At 43.0% G+C, this 20,836-nt stretch overlaps 1 protein-coding gene across 4 annotated transcripts in view; it reads left to right on the top strand.

Moving 5' to 3' along the window:
* The window catches only part of LOC106563245 (colorectal mutant cancer protein), a 122,325-nt gene that overhangs the window by 27,558 nt on the left and 73,931 nt on the right, over nucleotides 1-20,836 (top strand). For 3 of the 4 annotated variants that reach the window (XM_014128653.3, XM_014128654.3, XM_014128656.3), the window contains 2 exons: nucleotides 14,467-14,580; nucleotides 18,493-18,635. In XM_014128653.3, the coding sequence (XP_013984128.3) occupies nucleotides 14,467-14,580; nucleotides 18,493-18,635 (257 nt within the window). Of the gene's footprint in view, nucleotides 1-3,014; nucleotides 3,635-14,466; nucleotides 14,581-18,492; nucleotides 18,636-20,836 lie in introns of those variants that run through there. The other variant, XM_082958184.1, reaches the window with a different exon arrangement.

Below are 20,836 nucleotides of genomic sequence, written 5' to 3' on the forward strand. Positions count from 1 at the left end.
CAATTACGGAGGTACTTTCCAGAAACTGATGACACAAACAACTGGATTCGTTATCCCTTTCATGTCCTCCCTCCAGTCCACTTACCGATATCTGAACAAGAGAGCCTCGTCGAAATTGCAACAAGCTGTTCTGTGAAAATTGAATTGAATCAGAAGCCACTCCCAGATTTCTGTATTGGGCTGCGCTCAGAGTATCCTGCCTTGGCAAATCACACTATTAAGACACTGATGCCCTTTGCAACCACGTACCTATGTGAGAGTGGATTCTCAGCCCTCACTAGCATAAAAACTACATACAGGCACAGACTGTGTGTGGGAAATGATTTAAGACTGAGACTCTCTCCAATACAACCCAACATTGCAGCGTTATGTGCATCCTTTCAAGCACACCCTTCTCATTCACTTCTGGGGTGAGTTATTCACAATTTCCGATGAACAAATCGACAGATGGTGTGATCAGAAACTGACATACTTTCACCTTATTTCCGCTTGTATCTCTTTGGCAGTTATCCTTGGTTCTTTTTCTACCATTCGCACTATCCTTCTGTTCAATCTGGGGTCGATTTTCCTCTTGCGGCCGCGCCAAGGGAGGTTGGCTACAGTTCCATGGACCTTAAAGTTCTTAATATTTGCAACTGTTGTCACAGGAACATCAAGCTACTTGGAGATGGTCTTGTGGACTTTACATTTACCATGCTTGTCTATTATTTTCTTTCTAATCTCCTCAGACAAATCTCTGCTTTGCTTTCTCTGGCCCATGTTCAGTGTGGTGCACACAATGATACCAAACAGCACAGTGACTACTTTTCTCCATTTAAATAGGCTGACCGACTGATTACAAGATTGGAGATGTGTGATACTAATTAAAGAAAATAATTAGTTTGAAATATCACTATAATCCATTTTATTTATTATATTGTGTGTCCAGGCCATTCTAGAATATCTTTGTAGAAGAAGCAATAATGAATCTCTTTTCACAGCTTCTTTGCTTTTTTCTATGAAATACCAAAGGCATGCAAGTATACACGATAAAATACCTTTTCATTTCATCACTTTTCAGGAGGAATGAAGCATTATTTCAATGAGCTGTAAGGGTACCAACAAATTTGAGCACGTCTGTATGTAAGATGGCTAAATAAAGAGTAAATTGATTGATTATTATTTGTGCCCTGGTCCTATAAGAGCTTTTTGTCACTTCCCACAAGCCGGATTGTGACAAACTCACACTCATTCTTATGTTTAATAAATGTATAGTGTGTGTGTGGCAGGCTTACAATGTTGGCAGAAAACGACATTTGAGAGTGCGCTGACCCTGGTGCTAGAGGGGGTACGCAGCTGGAGGTTGAATGTTTGAAGGGGTACGGGACTATAAAACGTTTGGGAACCACTGTCTTAGAGTGATGGACTGCGACATCCCTGTGGCCTCCGCAATGGATTAGTCCACTGAGACAGGCGTGAATCAGATGGGTGTCTTCTGCAACATAAAAAAATAAAAGCAATCTTGGTCGACCAAGCTGAGAGCTGTTGCTTAGAGCAGGGGTTTTCAAAGTTTCCTCGCCCAGGCATACCAGTAAATTCAGGGACCCCCATCATATGTTAGCAAAAAAATGTTTGTCTTATCACATGAAATGATACTGGCAAGTAGAAGTAATGACATTTTTTTAATGAATAGACTTGGTAGACAGTTTTGTTATTTTGACCTCCACAGTGCATTGGAAGAGGAATTTTCTCCAGGGGCACCGTACTACTATGGCTGACCCTGTAAAACAACACATTTCACTGCACCTATCCGGTGTATGTGACAATAACACATCTATATCTATGTTCTCCACCGGTCTATGGTTTGAAGGCTGTCATTTTGAAACAGTCAGTCCATTGTCTTGTTTTTTTCATTAGTGTGATTGTGTCTTCAGCATGTCCAGCAAGTGTTTGCACTGTATCATGTTTAAATACAGGTATATTCAGGTATGACTATAAGCACAGAACACTTAAAGTACCTCTGTTTTTTCCTCTAGAGATCTAACCGTGTTCAGGCAACAAGGCTACCATTCATATTTGCCTTAATTGGCCTTTAGCAGAATGAGGATTTCTCATATATTATGCCATTACAAATCTACTGCTAGACTAGGCTTTATGTAAAAGTTGATGAAAGGGGATGTGTAAATGTCTCCTTGTGCTATTTGCTGTTTTCTCATGAGAGGAATGAGCACGGTAGTACTTTGTTTGTATACTTTGCACTGAGAGAGGTTTTGCTGGGGGAAACAGAGTATTATTATTATTTGGGGATCCCGAGTGGCGCAGGGGTCTAAGACACTGCATCTCAGTGCTAGAGCCGTCACTACAGACCCTGGTTCGATTCCAGGCTGTATCACAACTTGCCGTGATTGGCAGTGCCATAGGGTGACGCACAATTGGTCCAGCATCATCCGGATAAGGTTTTGGCCGGCGTAGGCCGTCATTGTAAATACAAATTTGTTTTTAACTGACTTGCCTAGGTAAATAAAGGTTAAATTAAAATAAAAGTATTTAGTTTTTTTGTGGGAGGAATAAGTGATTCAGAGCTTTATGTACTTTGATGAAGTAAAGTACTTGTTTTCAAGGTGGAGGCTTCACTGCTAATGGAATCTGTGGTCTCAGGAAGAGAGGTCTCTGTCCAGACTGTGTGTCTGCTGTGTCCAGTAGGAGTTCCAGGTCATGGCCACTCACTCCTGACCTTTGACCCTGGACACAGCCTGTCCTGTCCACTTCACTAATGTCTCTCTACCCCTTTATCACACACACACACACACACACACACACACACACACACACACACACACACACACACACACACACACCACACACCAGCTCTGATTCCGCATTCCTTTCTCCACGCTGTGTTTCAGTTTGTGTTGCCTTTTCCTCGCTCTGTGGAGGGAAAGGGAGGGGGTTAGAAGTCTAGTAGAGTGCCCAGGGACCGTTCTCAGTGCTCAGTCCAATAGAAGGCAGCTGCACTGACTAACAGGACAGGAAGGAAAGGGCGACACTAACAACAAAAGGTGAAAAAACACACAGAGGAGAGCAGAGCAGCCCTTTGTTTCAGGGGGAACTCACACAGTAAAGCCTCCACAGTGGACAGAACACCACCGGGAGAGAGCTTATATTGTAGTTTTAGGAGGGTGAACCCTGAGGCCATTGTTCCCCAGTAGTAGTGTAGTTCTGTTGGTGAAAACATGCTGGGCGACCGTGTGCTACCTCTGAGTAGGAGATGAAGACCAGCTACAGCCTGGAGGAGAAACACACACAGTGCCTTGGTCAGGGGAAGAGGGGGAGCACCTGTAAGGAGAAAAGAGGAGCAAAGACAGGAGAAGAACAAAGAGAGACTTTGACAAGAGGAGAGGATGAGGTGAGACTTACAGTAGGAAGTAAGAGACAGAGGAGCAAAGTGTGTAAAGGAGGGAAGACGGGTAAAGAGTAGTTTCAGAGAAGAGGAGTTGGAGCAGTGACGCAAATGAGAAGACTGAGGGGAGGCCCTCTTTGGGGAAGAGAAACAAACGAGAGGATTTGGGAGGAGAGGCCAGAAGAGGGTGGGAGAGAGGAGGAGAAGAGGGCCCCATGAGGCTCCTCCACAGCTGTCTGTGTGTGTTTATGAAAGGTGAGTTTGTTCATGCCTGTCAGCCAACCATGTGGGTATTCACAGCTGAGGAGCCTGCAGATGTATGCAGGGAGGGGGCACAGACACTCAGAGGGGTGACAGTGGGTGGAGGTGAAGCAGTACTAGTCTCTGACAAGCGGTGGTGCGTTAGGTTGACTGCTTCCCTTAAAGAGATGTGGTAGACAGACATACTTCGTTTTCTTGACCAGTCTACCTAGTTTTAATTTATTCAGCCCATCAGTTGTTTTATTGCCGTACTTTGTCAAACAAATGTTTTTCTTTCACGTTTTTAATGGAGGAATTTGTTTTTGTTAAGGTCTGTCGTCTAATAACTGCTGCAGTGATCTTTCTATTTTACGGCACCGTTAAGCTACACAAGCTGGATTTGTTTCGTATTATACAGGCTAAATGAGGAGGGCTTTGTGTGAATGGTAATGAAGATGATTATTTCCTATCTCTATGTCTTTGTCCCTAGGACATGGCCTGTTATTGGTTGTTCATCAGATTTATCCTGTAGGATGTCACAGAGTCCTTCCTTATCCCCCTTGTCAGTGGTTATCTTTCATAAAAGGACAATACTTCTAAAAGCGTTTATCTGTGTTTGCTCTTTCTGTAAAACAATAATGCTATAATTCATTAATTAAACTGTCAAAAAGGCTTTTGAATTATAGAGAGTATAGGTAAATCAGACAGCAAACAATTTTCGGGAAATACCAAAAATATTGGCATTATTGTGTATTTTAATATCCAAATATACACTGAGTGTACAAAACATTCGGGACACCTTCCTAATATGTAGTTGCACCCTCTTACCCTCAGAACAGCCTCAATTTGTTGGGGCGTGGACTCACACGTCGAAAGCGTTCCACAGGGATGTGGGCCCATGTTGACTCCAATGCTTCTCACAGTTGTGTCAAGTTGGCTGGATGTCTTTTGGGTGGTGGACCATTCTTGATACACACGGGAAACTGCTGAGAGTGAAAAACCCAACAGCGCTGCAGTTCTTGACACACTCAAACCAGTGCGCCTGGCACCTATTACCATACCCAGTTCAAAGGCACTTACATCTTTTGTCTTGCCCATTCACCCTCTGAATGGCATACAAAAACAATTAATGTCTCTATTGTCTCAAGGCTTAAAAATGGTCTCCTCCCCTTCATATAGACTGATTGGAAGTGGATTTAACAAGTGACCTCAATAAGGGATCTTAGCTTTCACCTGGATTCACCTGGTCAGTCTGTCATGGAAAGAGCATGTTTTGTACACTCCGTGTTCATGTAACTGCAAAAATAAAGGATACAAAGTATATTGAAAGCAGGTGCTTCCACACAGGTGTGGATCCTGAGTTATTTAAGCAATTAACATCCCATCATGCTTCAGGTCATGTATAAAAATGCCCAGTTGCCCATTATTTTGGCTACCATGGCTAGAAGAAGAGATCTCAGTGACTTTGAAAGAGGGGTCTCAACGGAGCCATAGGGGGTTTAAAGTGTGTGTGAGTGGGTGTTTCATTCAACAGATCTCCCACCTACGCGGAACAAAAATATAAATGCAACATGTAAAGTGTTGGTCCCATGTTTCCTGAGCTAAAATAAAGATCCCAGAAATGTTCGATACTCACAATATTTCTCTCAAATGTTGTGCACACATTTGTTTACATCCCTGTTAGTGAGCATTTCTCCTTTGCCTAGATAATCAATCCACCTGACAGGTGTGGCATATGAAGAAGCTGTTTAAACAGCATGATCATTACACAGGTGCACCTTGTGCTGGGGACAAAAGGCCACAATGTGCAGTTTTGTCATACAACACAATGCCACAGATGTCTCAAGTTTTGAGGGTGTGTGTAATTGGCATGCTGACTGCAGGAATGTCCACCAGAGCTGTTTCCAGATAATTTAATGTTAATTTCTCTACCATAAGCCACCTCCAACGTGGCAATTTGAATGCAAATCTGCTGTGACGAGATCCTGAGGTCCATTGTCGTGCCATTCATCAGCCCCCATCACCTTGCGTTTCAGCATGATAATGCATGGCCCCATGTCACAAGTATCTGTACACAATTCCTGGAAGCTAAAAATGTCCCAGCTCTTCCATGGCCTGCATACTCATGAGACATGTCACCCCTTGAGCATGTTTGGGATGCTCTGGATTGACGTGTATCACCACGCGTTTCAGATCCCACCAATATCCAGAAACTTTGCACTGCTATTGAAGAGGAGTGGGACAACATTCCACAGGCCACAATCAACAGCCTTATCAACTCTATCAACACTCACACCAGATACTGGTTTTCTGATCCATGCCCCTACTTTGTTTTAAAGATGTCTGTGACCAACAGCTGCATATCTGTATTCGCAGTCATGTGATATCCATAGATTAGGGCCTATTGAATTTGTTTCAATTAACTGATTTCCTTATGCGAGCTATAACTCAGTAAAATCTTTGAAATTGTTACATGTTGCGTTTTATAATTTCGTTCAGTATAATTGAACACTTCTGGGAGATTCTGGCGCGGCGGGCTGAGACAGCGTTTTCCACCACCATCAACAAATCACCAAATTATGGAATTTCTTGTGTGAGACTGGTGTTGCATCCCTCCAATAAGAGTTTCAGGCACATTGAAGCTGTTCTGGTGGCCCTACGCCCTATTAAGACACTTTATGTTGGTGTTTTCTTTATTTTGTTTGTTACCTGTAAATGCTACACAAAATATACAAAAGTATGTGGACACCCCTTCAAATTAGTGTATTTGGCTATTTCAGTCACACCTGTTGCTGACCGGTGTATAAAATTGAGCACACAGCCATGCAATCGCCATAGACAAACATTGGCAGTAGAATGGCCTTACTGAAGAGCTCAGTGACGTTCAATGTGGCACCGTCATAGGATGCCATCTTTCCAACTAGTCAGTTCGTCAAATTTCTTCCCTTCTAAAGCTGCCCTGGTCAACTGTAAGGGCTGTTATTGTGAAGTGGAAACGTCTGGGAGAAACAACGGCTAAGCCGCGAAGTGGTAGGCCACACAAGCTCACAGAACGGGACCGCCGAGTGCTGAAGCGCGTAGTGTGTAAACTCGTCTGTACTCGTTTGCAACACTCACTAACAAGTTCCAAACTGCCTCTGGAAGCAACGTCACCACAAGAACTGTTCATTGGGACCTTCATGAAATGGGTTTCCATGGCTGAGCAGCCATGGAAACTGAGTTTGGCGGATACCAGGAGAATGTTACCTGCCCGAATGCATCGTGCCAACTGTAAAGTGTGGTGGAGGAGGAATAATGGTCTGGGGCTGATTTTCATGGTTCGGGCTAGGTCCCTTAGTTCCAGTGAAGGGAAATTGTAATGCTACAATGACATTCTAGACGTTAGTTAAATGTAGTAATGAATAAATTGGCTATATTTATTTAAATGGACAATTCTGTGAAAAGTCTTCTGAAAGTTTTAAATTGATATAATACCTGTTAGCAAATGTGTCAGCTAGAGATGATGTGCAGGAGCTTGCAGGGATTTATAATTGTGCATGATATCTACTTTGATGCTAATTAGCATATTTGAATTTGACAGTAAATAGAGACGGATATATTGATTAAAGTCACCTTGTCCGAGAGAGATTTACATGGTTATCAAAACGTCACGCCAGGGTAAGCCTACACGAAACACAGCCCTTATTTTAAGTGTTTCTAAAATCCCCTATGGGAAAAATGAATGGAGGAAAAACGATTTCAACCATTTCCCTGTTTTACCGCTGGGTTTTATGGTTATTATGACATCTCCACGGTGAGGCTCTATTTGAATAGCCATGCTAACCATTAGCATTTTCATGGGCTGGTGGGTCTGTATCAGCATGGAGTTAGCTCTCCCTGGGCTCAAGGCTACACTTTCAAATCTCATTTAGGGACTCACTCTACGACCATTCCTGGTGTTTATGCCATCCCACTCCCAACACGGCAAATGTAGCCTAGCTGTCATGGTAAGCAACAATTATTGAACATTTGTTTTGGCAGGTATGTTCGTATACAAAGTATGCCTAGGGATACAATACAACAATTTCCTTGTGAGAAACCTGTGTGCCTAGATGGGGTGGTGGCATTGGGGAGAGGTGGAGGTATTAAGGGTCGGAGGGGTGGCGTGTGTGGGTTTCTCCGGAAATTCCAATGCTTTTAAGGTAATTATAATCCCTGAGAAATGACAAGTGACATATGGGTGGAATGCCGAAAGAAGGGAAGGCCACTTCCCATGTGGCATCCGGACATTTCATCAAAGTAAATAGGATGTGTGTGACTATAGGCTGTCAGAATGTCACACAGACACATACCACTAGGAGAGCCTTTAAAACACCGCCTAGCCTAACATGCTAACCTGTTGGCACTTTCATAATGAGAAATACCTCAGTAAAGCCATTTGATCCTAGATCAGTTTTGCAGATTAGATTAGATTTTGATTTAGTCACATGCACAGGGTTGCAGATGTATGTTAATAACTTCTAATGCAGAGGGGTGTCTAGTAGGTTAAGTTAATTTGACTAAGGGCCCATGCCTGTGAAGAGAGTTGTCAGGAGGCCATATACTGGGGAAAATAACAAGAACAACAAAACAATTCTACCTTAGGTATGCCACTGTAGGGTTGCAAAATTCCCTGGTTTTCCAGAAATCCTGGTTGCAGGATACCGGATTTCCTGCTTATTCCTTCCTGTATCCGGGATATCGAGAGAACTTGGGAATTTATTAAAGTTCCTGGAATTTTGCAATCCTACAGTTTACCTAAACTGAGTATATCTAACATTACAGTGCCTTCAGAAGGTATTCAGACCCCTTGACTTTTTCAACATTTTGTTACTTTACAGCCTTATTCTAAAATGGTTTAAACACTATTTTTTATCCTCAGCAATCTACACACAATTCCCCATAATGACAAAGCAAAAACAGGTTTTTAGACATTTTTGAAAATGTATAAAAGAAATATTATACTTATTTACCTAAGTATTCAAACCCTTTGCTATGAGACTTGAAATTGAGCTCAGGTGCATCCTGTTTCCATTGATCATCCTTGAGATGTTTCTACAACTTGATTGGAGTCCACCTGTGGTGAATTCCATTGATTGGACATGATTTGGAAAGGCACACACCTGTCTATATAAAGGTCCCACAGTTGACAGTGCATGTCAGAGCACAGGATTGTGTCAAGGCACAGATCTGGGGAAGGAAGGAACCCAATGGTCACTCTAACAGAGCTCCAGAGTTCCTATGTGGAGATGGGAGAACCTTCCAGACGGACAACCTTCTCTACAGCACTCCACCAATCAGGCTTGAGTGGCCAGACGGAAGCCACTCCTCGGTAAAAGGCATGACATCCCGCTTGGAGTTTGCCAAAAAGCACCTAAAGACTCTCAGACCATGAGAAACAAAATTCTCTGGTCTGATGAAATCAAGATTGAACACTTTGGACTGAATGCCAATCGTCACGTCTGGAGGAAACCTGGGACCATCCCTAAGGTGATGCATGGTGGTGGCAGCATCATACTGTGGGGATGTTGTTCAGCGGCAGGAACTGGGAGACTAGTCAGGATTGAGGGAAAGATGGAGCAACGGAGCAAAGTACAGCGAGATCCTTGATGAAAACCTGTTCCAGAGCACTGAGTCTGGGGCGAAGGTTCACCTTTCAACAGGACAACGACCCCAAGCACACAGCCAAAACAACACAGGAGTGGCTTCGGGACAAGTCTCTGAATGTCCTTGAGTGTCCCGCAAGAGCCGGGACTTGAACCTGATCAAACATCTCTGGAGAGACCTGAAAATAGCTGTGCAGCAACATTCCCCATACAACCTGACAGAGCTCGAGAGGATCTGCAGAGAAGAATAAGAGAAACTCCCCAAATACAGGTGTGTCAAGCTTGTCGCATCATACTCAAGGCTGTAGTCGCTGCCAAAGGTGCTTCAACAAAGTACTGAGTAAAGGGTCTGAATTGTTATGTGTAGGGCTGTTGCGGTGACTGTATTACCTCCACACTGTCAGTCATGAGTCATGAAGGCAGTCAAATTTCACGTGACCGTTTAATTAGGCTTCTTCAAGCTCTGATGCTGCTGATGGTCATTAGTAGCCTACCAAACTTGCTAACTGCCTGGTACTCAGCACTCTATTGTCCCTCTAATCCCTATGACATCAATGCAAATGTAATCGAAAATCTAATCAAACACTTAATGAGAGCCCATGAGCTCATGTTGCGCAACATTTCTATAGGCTATGCAATTGCGCGAGAAAACAGAGTGATGGCCTCTACTAAAAAGAGGAGGATCATATCAGCTTTCTATGGGCTAAGCCTACTATATTTATTTCTCAACTTTCCTAATATTAAGCACATTGTATATCTTTACAACAGGAGTATAGCTTACCTGGCTGGCATGAAAATGAACCACGGGAAAAGTGTCCTCCTTTAGCCATTCAAGTGCTTAGATGACATGTTTTTTTCCCCCGCTGCCACTGCTTCGAGACAGGTGCATGATAATGTTCCATTCTCAAGAAAAACTAATTTCACACATATTATTTATTATATGCAAAGACAAGATTAAATCAAGAATAGTCTGATGGGTGAGAATATTAGCCTATCACTTGTGAATGATGCCCAGCATAAGAAACAACACCTCTTTTTTTGTGGGCGACTTTTTCTAGTTGCACACCTCATGTAGCCTATATGTTTTGATAAGGTTTATACCACAACTAAAGCCTCCAAATAACTTCTTAAAATTAAGCACATTAATCCGCTTTACGATGGGTTTAGAGGCTAACTGACATACATAAGCAGCGTGTGAGTTTCAAATTTGGGGAAGACAATTTTCACCATAAAAATATACCCTTATATTAAAAGCATTACATGCATAATCGCATTTGCGGTTACTTTTGATAATGGCGTTTCCCGCTAATGGAACATTCACGCTTATAGCCTACTGCCATGTGTGCATTGCCGCGCTTATAATGTGAAGAAATAGCCTAATAGTTAAATCAACATTTTAAGCTAAATGTTCTGATCTGTTGCATCATCCACGTTGCGTAAAAAGTTTGATGCTCGTGGTTGTATTAATTTGGGATCTATTGCATCCCACAACTGTCCCAGACTATGTTTGGAATATTTATTTCTCCCACAGAATAGGTTGAATTTTGTACTATGGGGGATAGTAGATTGACATAGGCTAGTGCTTTTGCTGTTTGTTAGGCCTACTCATCTTGCTGACAAAGTAAATGTGGACAGATCTTCCAATAACTTCAATATGGATCTCCGAATTGGATTAGGACGCACGCAGTTGCGTCCCTAATGTGTTTGTCTTTACTGTGAGAAAGACCCGATCACATGATGGAGAGCCATGTGAGTGAAAGGTACAAAGGAGCGTGCAGTGCTTAGGTAAAAGGGCACAACGCAGCACTCCAGGCCAAGGGCACAATGGCCACTGGCCGCAAAAGGCAGAGATTTTGTTAGCGTGCATTACGGCCACAAAGGGAAGGCCACCGTGAAATCCGAAGCATTATCAAGTGCTTGTCAAATTGTGAATGAGAGACTAATGAAGTGTGTACAGCCTGCTAAAAAAAAAACAAGCAGGGCTCATGCCTTTCAAACATCTTTTTTCAAATCATCATTAGAGTCGCATAGCTACCCTTCCTCAGGCCAGAGTTAAAAACTTCAACCAATGGAACAATGAATTGCCCGGTCAGGGTCCACAAAAAGAAGCTCCGAAAGAGGCTGGAAGCAATCTCTCACCTCGCCGCCTACTACCAAAAATAGTTTGGTGCTCCACATGCTGAGGGAAGTCGACGTGATTAATTTGTCTAATTTGTGTTATGGCCAGAAGACAGAGACAAATGGATCACATGGGAAGTCTTCAATGCTGAGACTAATTTAATACATTACAGCCAGTCCTTGTGTTCTACATTTTATTTTGCCAAAGCTGCAGCAATCCGCAGAGTTCTTTTCAGGGCAAGTGGAAAAACGTGGCCTTGCGGCTGCTGGTAAAATGCTAACGCTGAAGCTTTTCTGTATTGAGATTCATTGCTCTCCTGATTGAACTCAGATATAGGGTCAGTTTTACCCTAACAATCAGAGCCTTAACAGTTAGGACAGGGGTTTCAAACATGCAGTTCGAGAGTCATTTATTCCCCCCACTTGTGCTCGCAATTGAATTGGTATAGAAAATTCATGCAACAGCACCTAGCACATTAAACGAAAAGAGGCAAGAAATTGCTTCATGTAGAATTATTTTATATCATAACGTACTGTCACGACATCGACGGAAGGTGGCGCCCCTCCTCGCCCGGGCGGCGCTCGGCGGTCGTCGTCGCCGCCGAGCGCCACTAGCTGCCACCGATCCTCTGTTTCATTTTCTGTTGGTTAGGTCTAGGTTAGGTACGCACCTGTTTTGTATTAGTTCATTCGTGGGGGGGAGGGGGGGGGTGTATTTAGTCTTGCTATGTAGGTTTGTTTTTTGTGTGTGATTATTTTACGTCAGGACGATTCGTCTGGGGAACAGGTGTTTCCCTCTGCCTGTGGGTTTTGCAGAGTATATTGTGGGCTGCGTCCCTACATTGTGTGCGGGCTGGTATTTTGAGCTTTTTGTATTGTCGCCCTGCCCTACCTAGTTTTTGGACAAGAGTGGATACCTATTAAACGTGTGTTCACGGACTTGTGTCTCCTGCGCTTGACTTCACCCCTCCTGCTTCCTTGAGCCGCCTGACATGTACACAGTGTACAAAACATTAGGAACACCTTCCCAACATTGAGTTGAACCCCCTTTTGCCTTCAGAACAGTCTATATTCATCGTGGCATGGACTACAACGTGTCGAAAGCATTCCACAAGGATGCTAGCCCATGTTGACTTCAATGCTTCCAACAGTCATGTCAAGTTGGCTGGATGTCCTTTGGGTGATGGACCAGACTCACATTAAGCATCTCCAATCCAAAATTAAATCTAAAACTGACCATCCTTCCGATCCTCGACTTCGGCGATGTCATTTACAAAATAGCCTCCAACACTCTACTCAACAAATTGGATGCAGTCTATCACAGTGCCATCCATTTTGTCACCGAAGCCCCATATACTACCCACCATTGCGACCTGTACGCTCTCATTGGCTGGTCCTCGCTTCATACTCGTCGTCAAACCCACTGGCTCCAGGTCATCTACAAGTCTCTGCTAGGTAAAGCCCCGCCTTATCTCAGCTCACTGGTCACCATAGCAACACCCACCCGTTGCACTCTCTCCAGCAGGTATATCTCACTGGTCACCCCCAAAGCCAATTCCTCCTTTGGCCGCCTTTCCTTCCAGTTCTCTGCTGCCAATGACTGGAACGAACTGCAAAAATCATTGAAGCTGAAGACTCATATCTCCCTTACTAGCTTTAAGCACCAGCTGTCAGAGCAGCTCACAGATCACTGCACCTGTACATAGCCCATCTGTAATATAGCCCATCCAACTACCTCATCCCCATACTGTATTTATTTATTTATCTTTTTCCTTTGCACCACAGTATCTACTTGCACATTCATCTTCTGTACATCAATCACTCCAGTGTTTAGTTGGTATATTGTAATTACTTCGCCACCATGGCCTATTTATTGCCTTAACTCCCTTATCTTACCTCATTTGCACACACTGAATATAGATTTTTTTTCTACTGTATTATTTACTCCATGTGTAACTCTGTGTTGTTATATGTGTCGAACTGCTTGCTTTATTCTTGGCCAGGTCGCAGTTGTAAATGAGAACTTGTTCTCAACTGGCCTACCTGGTTAAATAAAGGTGATATAAAAAAAAATGGTCAAGGGTTACATTGCTTTGTCTAGAGATCCACAAGAAAATTAGAAGTGGTTTATTTTGGTCTCAGAAGGTTTTGGAACCACTATACTACAGATAGAACTCAAGTAGTGAAAATAAATCCTCAGGGGCTGGTTTGAGTTAGGTTAGCAGTGGAGGCTAACTTTAGCATCGCAGATCTGGGTTGTGTATATATGGAGGTTGGTCTGTCTTTTTTTTTTTCTTCCCTTGAAACCAAGTCTGCTCCTTTTGTCTAGTTTGGAAAGGACTCTCATTGTAGCTTAGTGGCATGCAGCCCCATTTGTATCTGCACTCAGTCTCTGCCTAGTCATGACAGCTCTAATTCCTCTCTGAAAGTTAAGCCTCCACACTGCAGGATGAAACAAAGGTTGTCGCAGAGAAGTTTGTTGTGTTTTTCTGTTGCAGTATGCTGAGGTAAGGGGTAAGAGTTTTCTAATGCCCCTAGGCATGTATTTTGTGAGACTTTCTTCTCGATATGAGAAAGCAGGACTGCGGTTTTTTAGTTTATTGTGTCAGTCTTAATCTACCATTTAAAAACCTTGTTCATATTTTTCCATGGAAAATGTTAGCCTAAGTCGATTTTTGGCATTAGAAATGCATACGGCTTAAAGATGGACTGTTAGCAGGCTAACTGAATAGAGGAGCGTTTGTGTGTGCGTGTGTGTGCGTGTGTGTGTGTGTGTGTGTGTGTGTGTGTGTGTGTGTGTGTGTGTGTGTGTGTGTGTGTGTGTGTGTGTGTGTGTGTGTGTGTGTGTGTGTGTGTGTGTGAGCCCTCAGACAGCTGAACTGGCTTGTGTGTGCGTGACACCTCGGCCCACCCAAGTGAAAAGTCTGCATGCTCCACATGCTAAAGTGTTAGCACTCTCTCTGTTCTGTATCAGGGCTTAAACCCTTTGAGGGGGAGTGTGGAGATCGGAAGTGTGTGTGCTCTGTACTCATTGTATCTGTTGTAACTTGGTGTGTGTGTGTGTGTTATGGTTCTGACCCTCTCTCCTCTCTCCTGTCTCTGTAGCTCCAGCTGACAGCCCTGGCCTCGTGGAAGGGGGATGTGGTGGAGCTGAACAAGCGGCTGGTGCAGACGGAGAGAGAAAGAGAGCTGCTAGAGAAGAGACTGGCCAAAGCACAGGTACTCTACCAGACAATATATGTACATATAGTATATTCACATGGATTCATATTCTGTATTGTAAACTCACCTTTTACCTTCACTTAAGCTTACCATTCAAAGTCCCATGCCAAGAACATTGCTGTAATGCTGTGGGTACCACCACCACCCCATCTAAAGCCTTACAAATCTGAATAATATTTGTCCATAAGCCAGCTGCAGTGTATCTCTCATCATGATCCATCATTTGTGAAACACTGTGTAAATGGTTCCTCGTTCCCCTTCCTCTTTTCTGCACCTGTGGTTTAGAACTCTCTGGTATGCAAAAGTTCCTTTGTAGGATTTGTATCTTTGAATAATAACCCACACTGCTCTGATGGATGTTAAAGAACTACAGCATAATGGAATTGAACTGGCTTCACATAAGAGATTCTTTCGATGTATGTTTTTTGAAGAATATCCAGGAATAGCTGACACGTCACACAGGCACTGAATTGCATGGCTTACCTATTGGAATGTGTTCAGAAATCTCCCCTCCCTCCCAAAACAACCAGTCCATATGCTCCAATCAGAGTAGTTACTCTTCTTAGAATAGATGCAGAATTCTGATGACATCATCACGGAGATCATCTTTTGGTTGTTACTATCTAGCATGCGCTCGAAAGGAACTACTTTATTTTCAGCAATCGGGTATCACCTTTCCATAACATTGCTCATAGTATCGTATTATTTACTAGAAGCGTTGCTTTTTAAATAAGGAGGAAATTGATTTGGCATGAAGCAACACTCCCCATATGTCACTGGAACCAGGAAGCCTCAGTAACCATGCCAACTGCTTAGCTTCGATCTGCTTTGTAGTTTTCCCAGTCCCAGTGATTGACACTGGCTCTTTCCTAGGAGGGAGTTTTGGGCTCTATCTCTCTCTGTGTGTGTGTGTGTGTGTGTGTGTGTGTGTGTGTGTGTGTGTGTGTGTGTGTGTGTGTGTGTGTGTGTGTGTGTGTGTGTGGGGACAGAATGAATGGGTGTGCTAACGTTTGTTTAACTAATGGAATGAGTGTAAAAGCGAGACATTGTGTGAGTACCTGTTCTATAAATGCCTCGGCTTGACTGTTTATTCAGACATGGCCTTCTGAAGCATCTCCCTCAGGCTGTTAGACTCAGTCTCACTCCGTGGGCCACCACTGCATGTCTCCCTGGAACCCTACAAACAGACACAGCACTGGTTCATAGAGCTGTGGAATACCTCTGCTGGCACCCACATCGACTATGGGTATTTTCCTAGTGGTGATGTTTTTAAACAAAAGGCAATCTGGTACTGTAATTTGTGTTAAATATTAATGCTAGAAGCTATTTGGTTTGTCGGTTTCCCACCTGTTCTGCTGGAGTTAGATGAAGAGGGATAGGCCATGAGTTAAAGAAAATAAAGAAGTAGCTTGAACTGTACTTGCACTGGATGCCATTGTGTTTGGAGAGGAGTGAATAGAATGAAACCTGACATTGGTAGTTGTAGAGAGACTGATCGATTAGATAGTGATGTCATCATACCAAGATTCTACAGATAGCACTAGGCCTCTATCAGCACTGGCAGACAATTGAAACATTTGGCTCCCATTTGCACTTTCCAGTGTCTTTTTTTATTATACAAACTATCTACACATCTCATTCTGTTAGTGTCTGCATAGAGAGTAATGACTGGAATCCTTATAAGTCAGGATCTACACAAGTCAATGATGCCTGTCAGGTCCTAACTCAGACAAAGTACTGGCAGTTGCTATGGAGCCTGTATATAAAACTAAACCCGTTGTAAGATGTGCCCACTCTTGACATTTGAACCCTCTCATTGGTCTAAAATACAAAGTCGTAAATATGCAGGACATTTCAGTCAAACAAGTTTATGCAAAGGATATGTGGTGCCTAGAAGTCTAAGGAGGATGCTTGGCTCCAAAAGAGCATGTTTTCCTGAAGTGGATGATTTTTCATTTGACTGTTGTATTGGGGTGACCGTTTGTTCAGAACTCCCCACTCACAAAAATAATTTTAGAGTTTTGGTGGGCTTTTCACCTCACAATGTACTTCTGATTGAGGACAGACATACCAAGCCTTTGGCCCTTGTAGAAGTTGTTGCCTATGAAGGTCAGAGCCAAGCTGCTTTGAAAATATGTTTTGGCCCTGGCCATAAACCACATGTCACTTCCTATCAGTGACTGTTGTGCCTCTGGGCATCAGTGGACGGGTGTTATGACAGTGGGTGACACGCGTCACACTGTGTGACCTGATAATGGCGGAGTGGAAGCTGCTCTTTGTCCCTGCTGCTCTCCATGGGGTAGGGAGCTAAAGCCACTCAGCTATTTTAATTGCCACTGCTGGCCATTTGACTGGAGGACTCCTGACTCAACCCAGGATAACACACACACACACACACACACACACACACACACATTGGGGCTCTTGTCTCAATGTGGGGACTTTAATGGCTGTGTCAGCCTGAGGCACATACCTCGTCACCTGAACCCCCAACCTTTTACACACAGACGTTTTTGTTTAGGATGAAGTACACCCCTGACTCTCCAAGCTTCTGACTTCTGACCTATTGACCTTTGAATCCTACTCTCAGAAACCTGGGTCTTAGACTTTTTCAATGGGGTGCAATGTTTAGAAGGTCGCAGATAGAAAGATTCCACACTAAAGCTGGGCAATATGGACAAAAAGACATATTGCAATATATTGTCTGAATTTCTGTCATAACGATAAATAGAACAATAAGGTTATAACAATGTGCACCATAAATGATCCTTTAGCCTACTAGTACTAGTTTGATGGTTGTAGCCATCAGTTGTCCCATTAACAGTCAACCATTTTAGCAAACATATTTCATTTCAACCTTCACATTTCTCTACTATAGGCTACACGTCGTAATGAACGATGTCAGTAAAATGCCTGCGATAAGTGATCCGTATGGTCAGTGTCCTTAATTTATTTTAAGTTTACCGTCCCAGCTATATTCCACACGACTCAATGTTCCGCATGACAGATGTTTATGTTTTTTCTATCAACTTCATGCAATTCTATGATATTTCTCACATTTCATTTGGCAGTGTGATAAAAAGAAAAGTAATTTATTTCTTATTTAACCTTTATTTAACTAGGCAAGTCAGTTAAGAACAAATTCTTATTTACAATGACGGCCTACCCCGGCCAAACCCTAACCTGACGACGCTGGGCCAATTGTGCGCCCAGTCACGGCCGGTTGTGATACAGCCTGGAATCGAACCAGGGTCGGTAGTGACGCCTCTAGCACTGACATGCAGTGCCTTAGACCGCTGTGCCACTCGGGAGCCCCACTTGGGAGATTTCTGTATTCATAAACACAGGAATTATTGTCAAAACGCTAAACCATTGTGAATAAGTCCATAGTAGTTGTAGGAGATAGTTTGCAGTAATGTTAGTGCTTGATTAATGTTCCATTGTGTAACGCACTAGGCAGACCCCTCTTTGTCTGGCTTTGTTTCATTTACATGTTCAACCGCTGACACTTGTAATATAGTTGAGGCGAAAGCTCATACAATTCTCTCTGTCCCAACCTCTGGGCTTCATGTAGACATTCCCCAGAAAAGCCCTTCGACCCCACACACAAGTGTGTGTGTGTGTGTGTGTGTGTGTGTGTGTGTGTGTGTGTGTGTGTGTGTGTGTGTGTGTGTGTGTGTGTGTGTGTGTGTGTGTGTGTGTGTGTGTGTGTGTGTGTGTGTGTGTGTGTGTGTGTGTGTGTGTGTGTGTGTGCGAGAGACAACCAACCTTGCAAACCAACAGAGAATCGCCTTTCAAAAATGTGCAAATAACAGAATAGGATGCCGTTTGGATATTAAGGCTTCAGCTCAGTGGGATAACATGGTCTTGAGTTGAGTCATAACATATTTATAATGTGTGTTTTGTCAGTGTGAGCAGTCCTATCTGATGCGGGAGCATGAGGACGTTCAGGAGCGGACCACCCTACGATACGAGGAGAGGATCACAGAGCTACACAGCATCATCGCTGAGCTCAACAAGAAGATCGACCTGCTACAAGGCACTACCATCAGGTGGGTGGTACACACACACACACACACACACACACACACACACACATACATACATACATACACACATACATACATCACACACACACACACACATGCTGTTTACTTATTGTAGTTAAATCAAAATCGCAGCATTTGCGTCAGAGGCCTTGTAAGTGTTTGTTTTCCTAGCTCAAGTGCCCTCTCCAGCCCTCTCCACCGGTGCTTAACACACTGATGTGCACCGGAATAAACACCAAAATAGGCATCGGGTTGAGTGCTAAGCAGGACCATTAACCAAACAACTCATTAGAATGAACTCAAGCATGGCAGCCCCCCAAAATTCCTCCATTTCCAAAATGCGTACTGATTTTGGTCACACTTTATTTGGATAGTCCGGATTGTCCATCTGTAGATGCTTTACAGATGGTCATACTATCTGTTGATAAGCAGCTGCTTGCTAGGGTTAGGTTTAGAATAAGGGTTAGGGTAAGTGTTAAGGCTAAAGTAATGGTTAATAGATAGTTAGTTGCAATATTACTGTTAGGCCATCTGTAGATGCTCTACAGACTATCCAAATAAAGTGTTACCCTGTTTTTTTTATTAGGTAATAAATTCTTATGAATTTTGGAGAAGGGGAATTTTTCGAATCTGTTTTCTTTCATTCTCTGTTTGTGTGTGTTTATGTTTGTATAAACGGTGCCATGCCAATTCAGTGTATCTTGCTTCATGTTGTCAGAACAGCACATAACAGCGTGAGTCAGTACTTTCTATTTGCCAACCTTGTGAGAACTATGTGATGTGAATTTATTGCCCGGCTATTTAATTCACAGACGTGCAATCAAGATTGTGTCAAACCAAAGAAATGCCACCAAACGACCCTATAATTCAGAGCTACAGGCAAGATGTTATGTATCAATGTTTGGTAGCAGCAGTGATGTTGTTTACTGCAGTACTACTTTCACCAATATTGTTTATTTCTGTATTACGTACATAGACCTATTGGATAGAGTTTGGATAGAATCCATTATCCCAATGCAACTCCAGGCATGTGTGGCAGACAAAATACAGTATCCGAGACACAGCCATAATACAAAACAAATATACCTCTGCCACGTCCTGACCAATATAATAGAAATAATACCTAAATATTGGTCAGGACGTGACAGCACAAGAATCAACATTCATTCAAAATGTGGAAATGTATGCTGCTTTCATTCGGATCTAGGAAATAAATGTGTCTAGCCGTCATCGCAAAAGAGGACAAGTGGTATCAACATAGGTGTGGGGTGTCCGTGCTTCATCTAATAGCTAATCCGATGTGCTCAGTCTCACAGACGTGTAAACACTGCACTTCTTAGATCTGACATTTCTCTTGCAGGTTGGTCACACCGGGAGCTTTCCTCTCATTAAAACTACACATGATCTTCATGCTTGTGCATATATTTAAATACTTATGCCTGAGAAGTTCAGACTGGGACGTCACTATTGCTTAATTGCGGAGGGTTCTCATCTGAAGCACGAACACACACACACGTGTGCGTATACCTGCTGTATAGGGTTAATCAGCTTGCATATTCACGTGGAAAGTGTGCATATTTGAAAAGGACAAATTCTCGCCACCGCCTTATATTAACGGCATAGATTTCCATGTTTAATAAGTCATAGCTAATCACATGAAATAACCTGTAAAATGGCAAAATACAGCCAACTGATGCTAAACTTACAGTATATAGGCTGGATCTCAGAGGGCTTAAATCAAAGGACCTATTATACTATAGGTTTTCTCAGGTTGTTTTTCCAGATATTAACCATGTTAACTATACTCAAGGCTTAAGATTGGCATGATGGTGCATCTACACGCTTACTGTTTCTATTTTTAGATGAATAGCTGATGCCCTACAAAACAAAATGATCTCTCATTCCCACTGATCGATTCTATACAGCATCATCTGGTAATGGCAGTGTGTGTGTGTGTGTGTGTGTGTGTGTGTGTGTGTGTGTGTGTGTGTGTGTGTGTGTGTGTGGTGGTGTGTGTGTGTGTGTGTGTGTGTGTGTGTGTGTGTGTGTGTGTGTGTGTGTGTGTGTGTGTGTGTGTGGTCATGACAACAACATTGAAGTAAAAAACAAACCTCGCAGGGAATTGTCACACCTGCCTGGTTGCCAAATCAGTTTTATGCTTTAGCTGACTCGTCTGTTTGCCATCATGCCAAGAAATTACAGCG

Source organism: Salmo salar, chromosome 11 (genome assembly GCF_965601325.2).
Source record: "Salmo salar chromosome 11, fSalSal1, whole genome shotgun sequence".
NCBI lineage: Eukaryota > Metazoa > Chordata > Actinopteri > Salmoniformes > Salmonidae > Salmo > Salmo salar.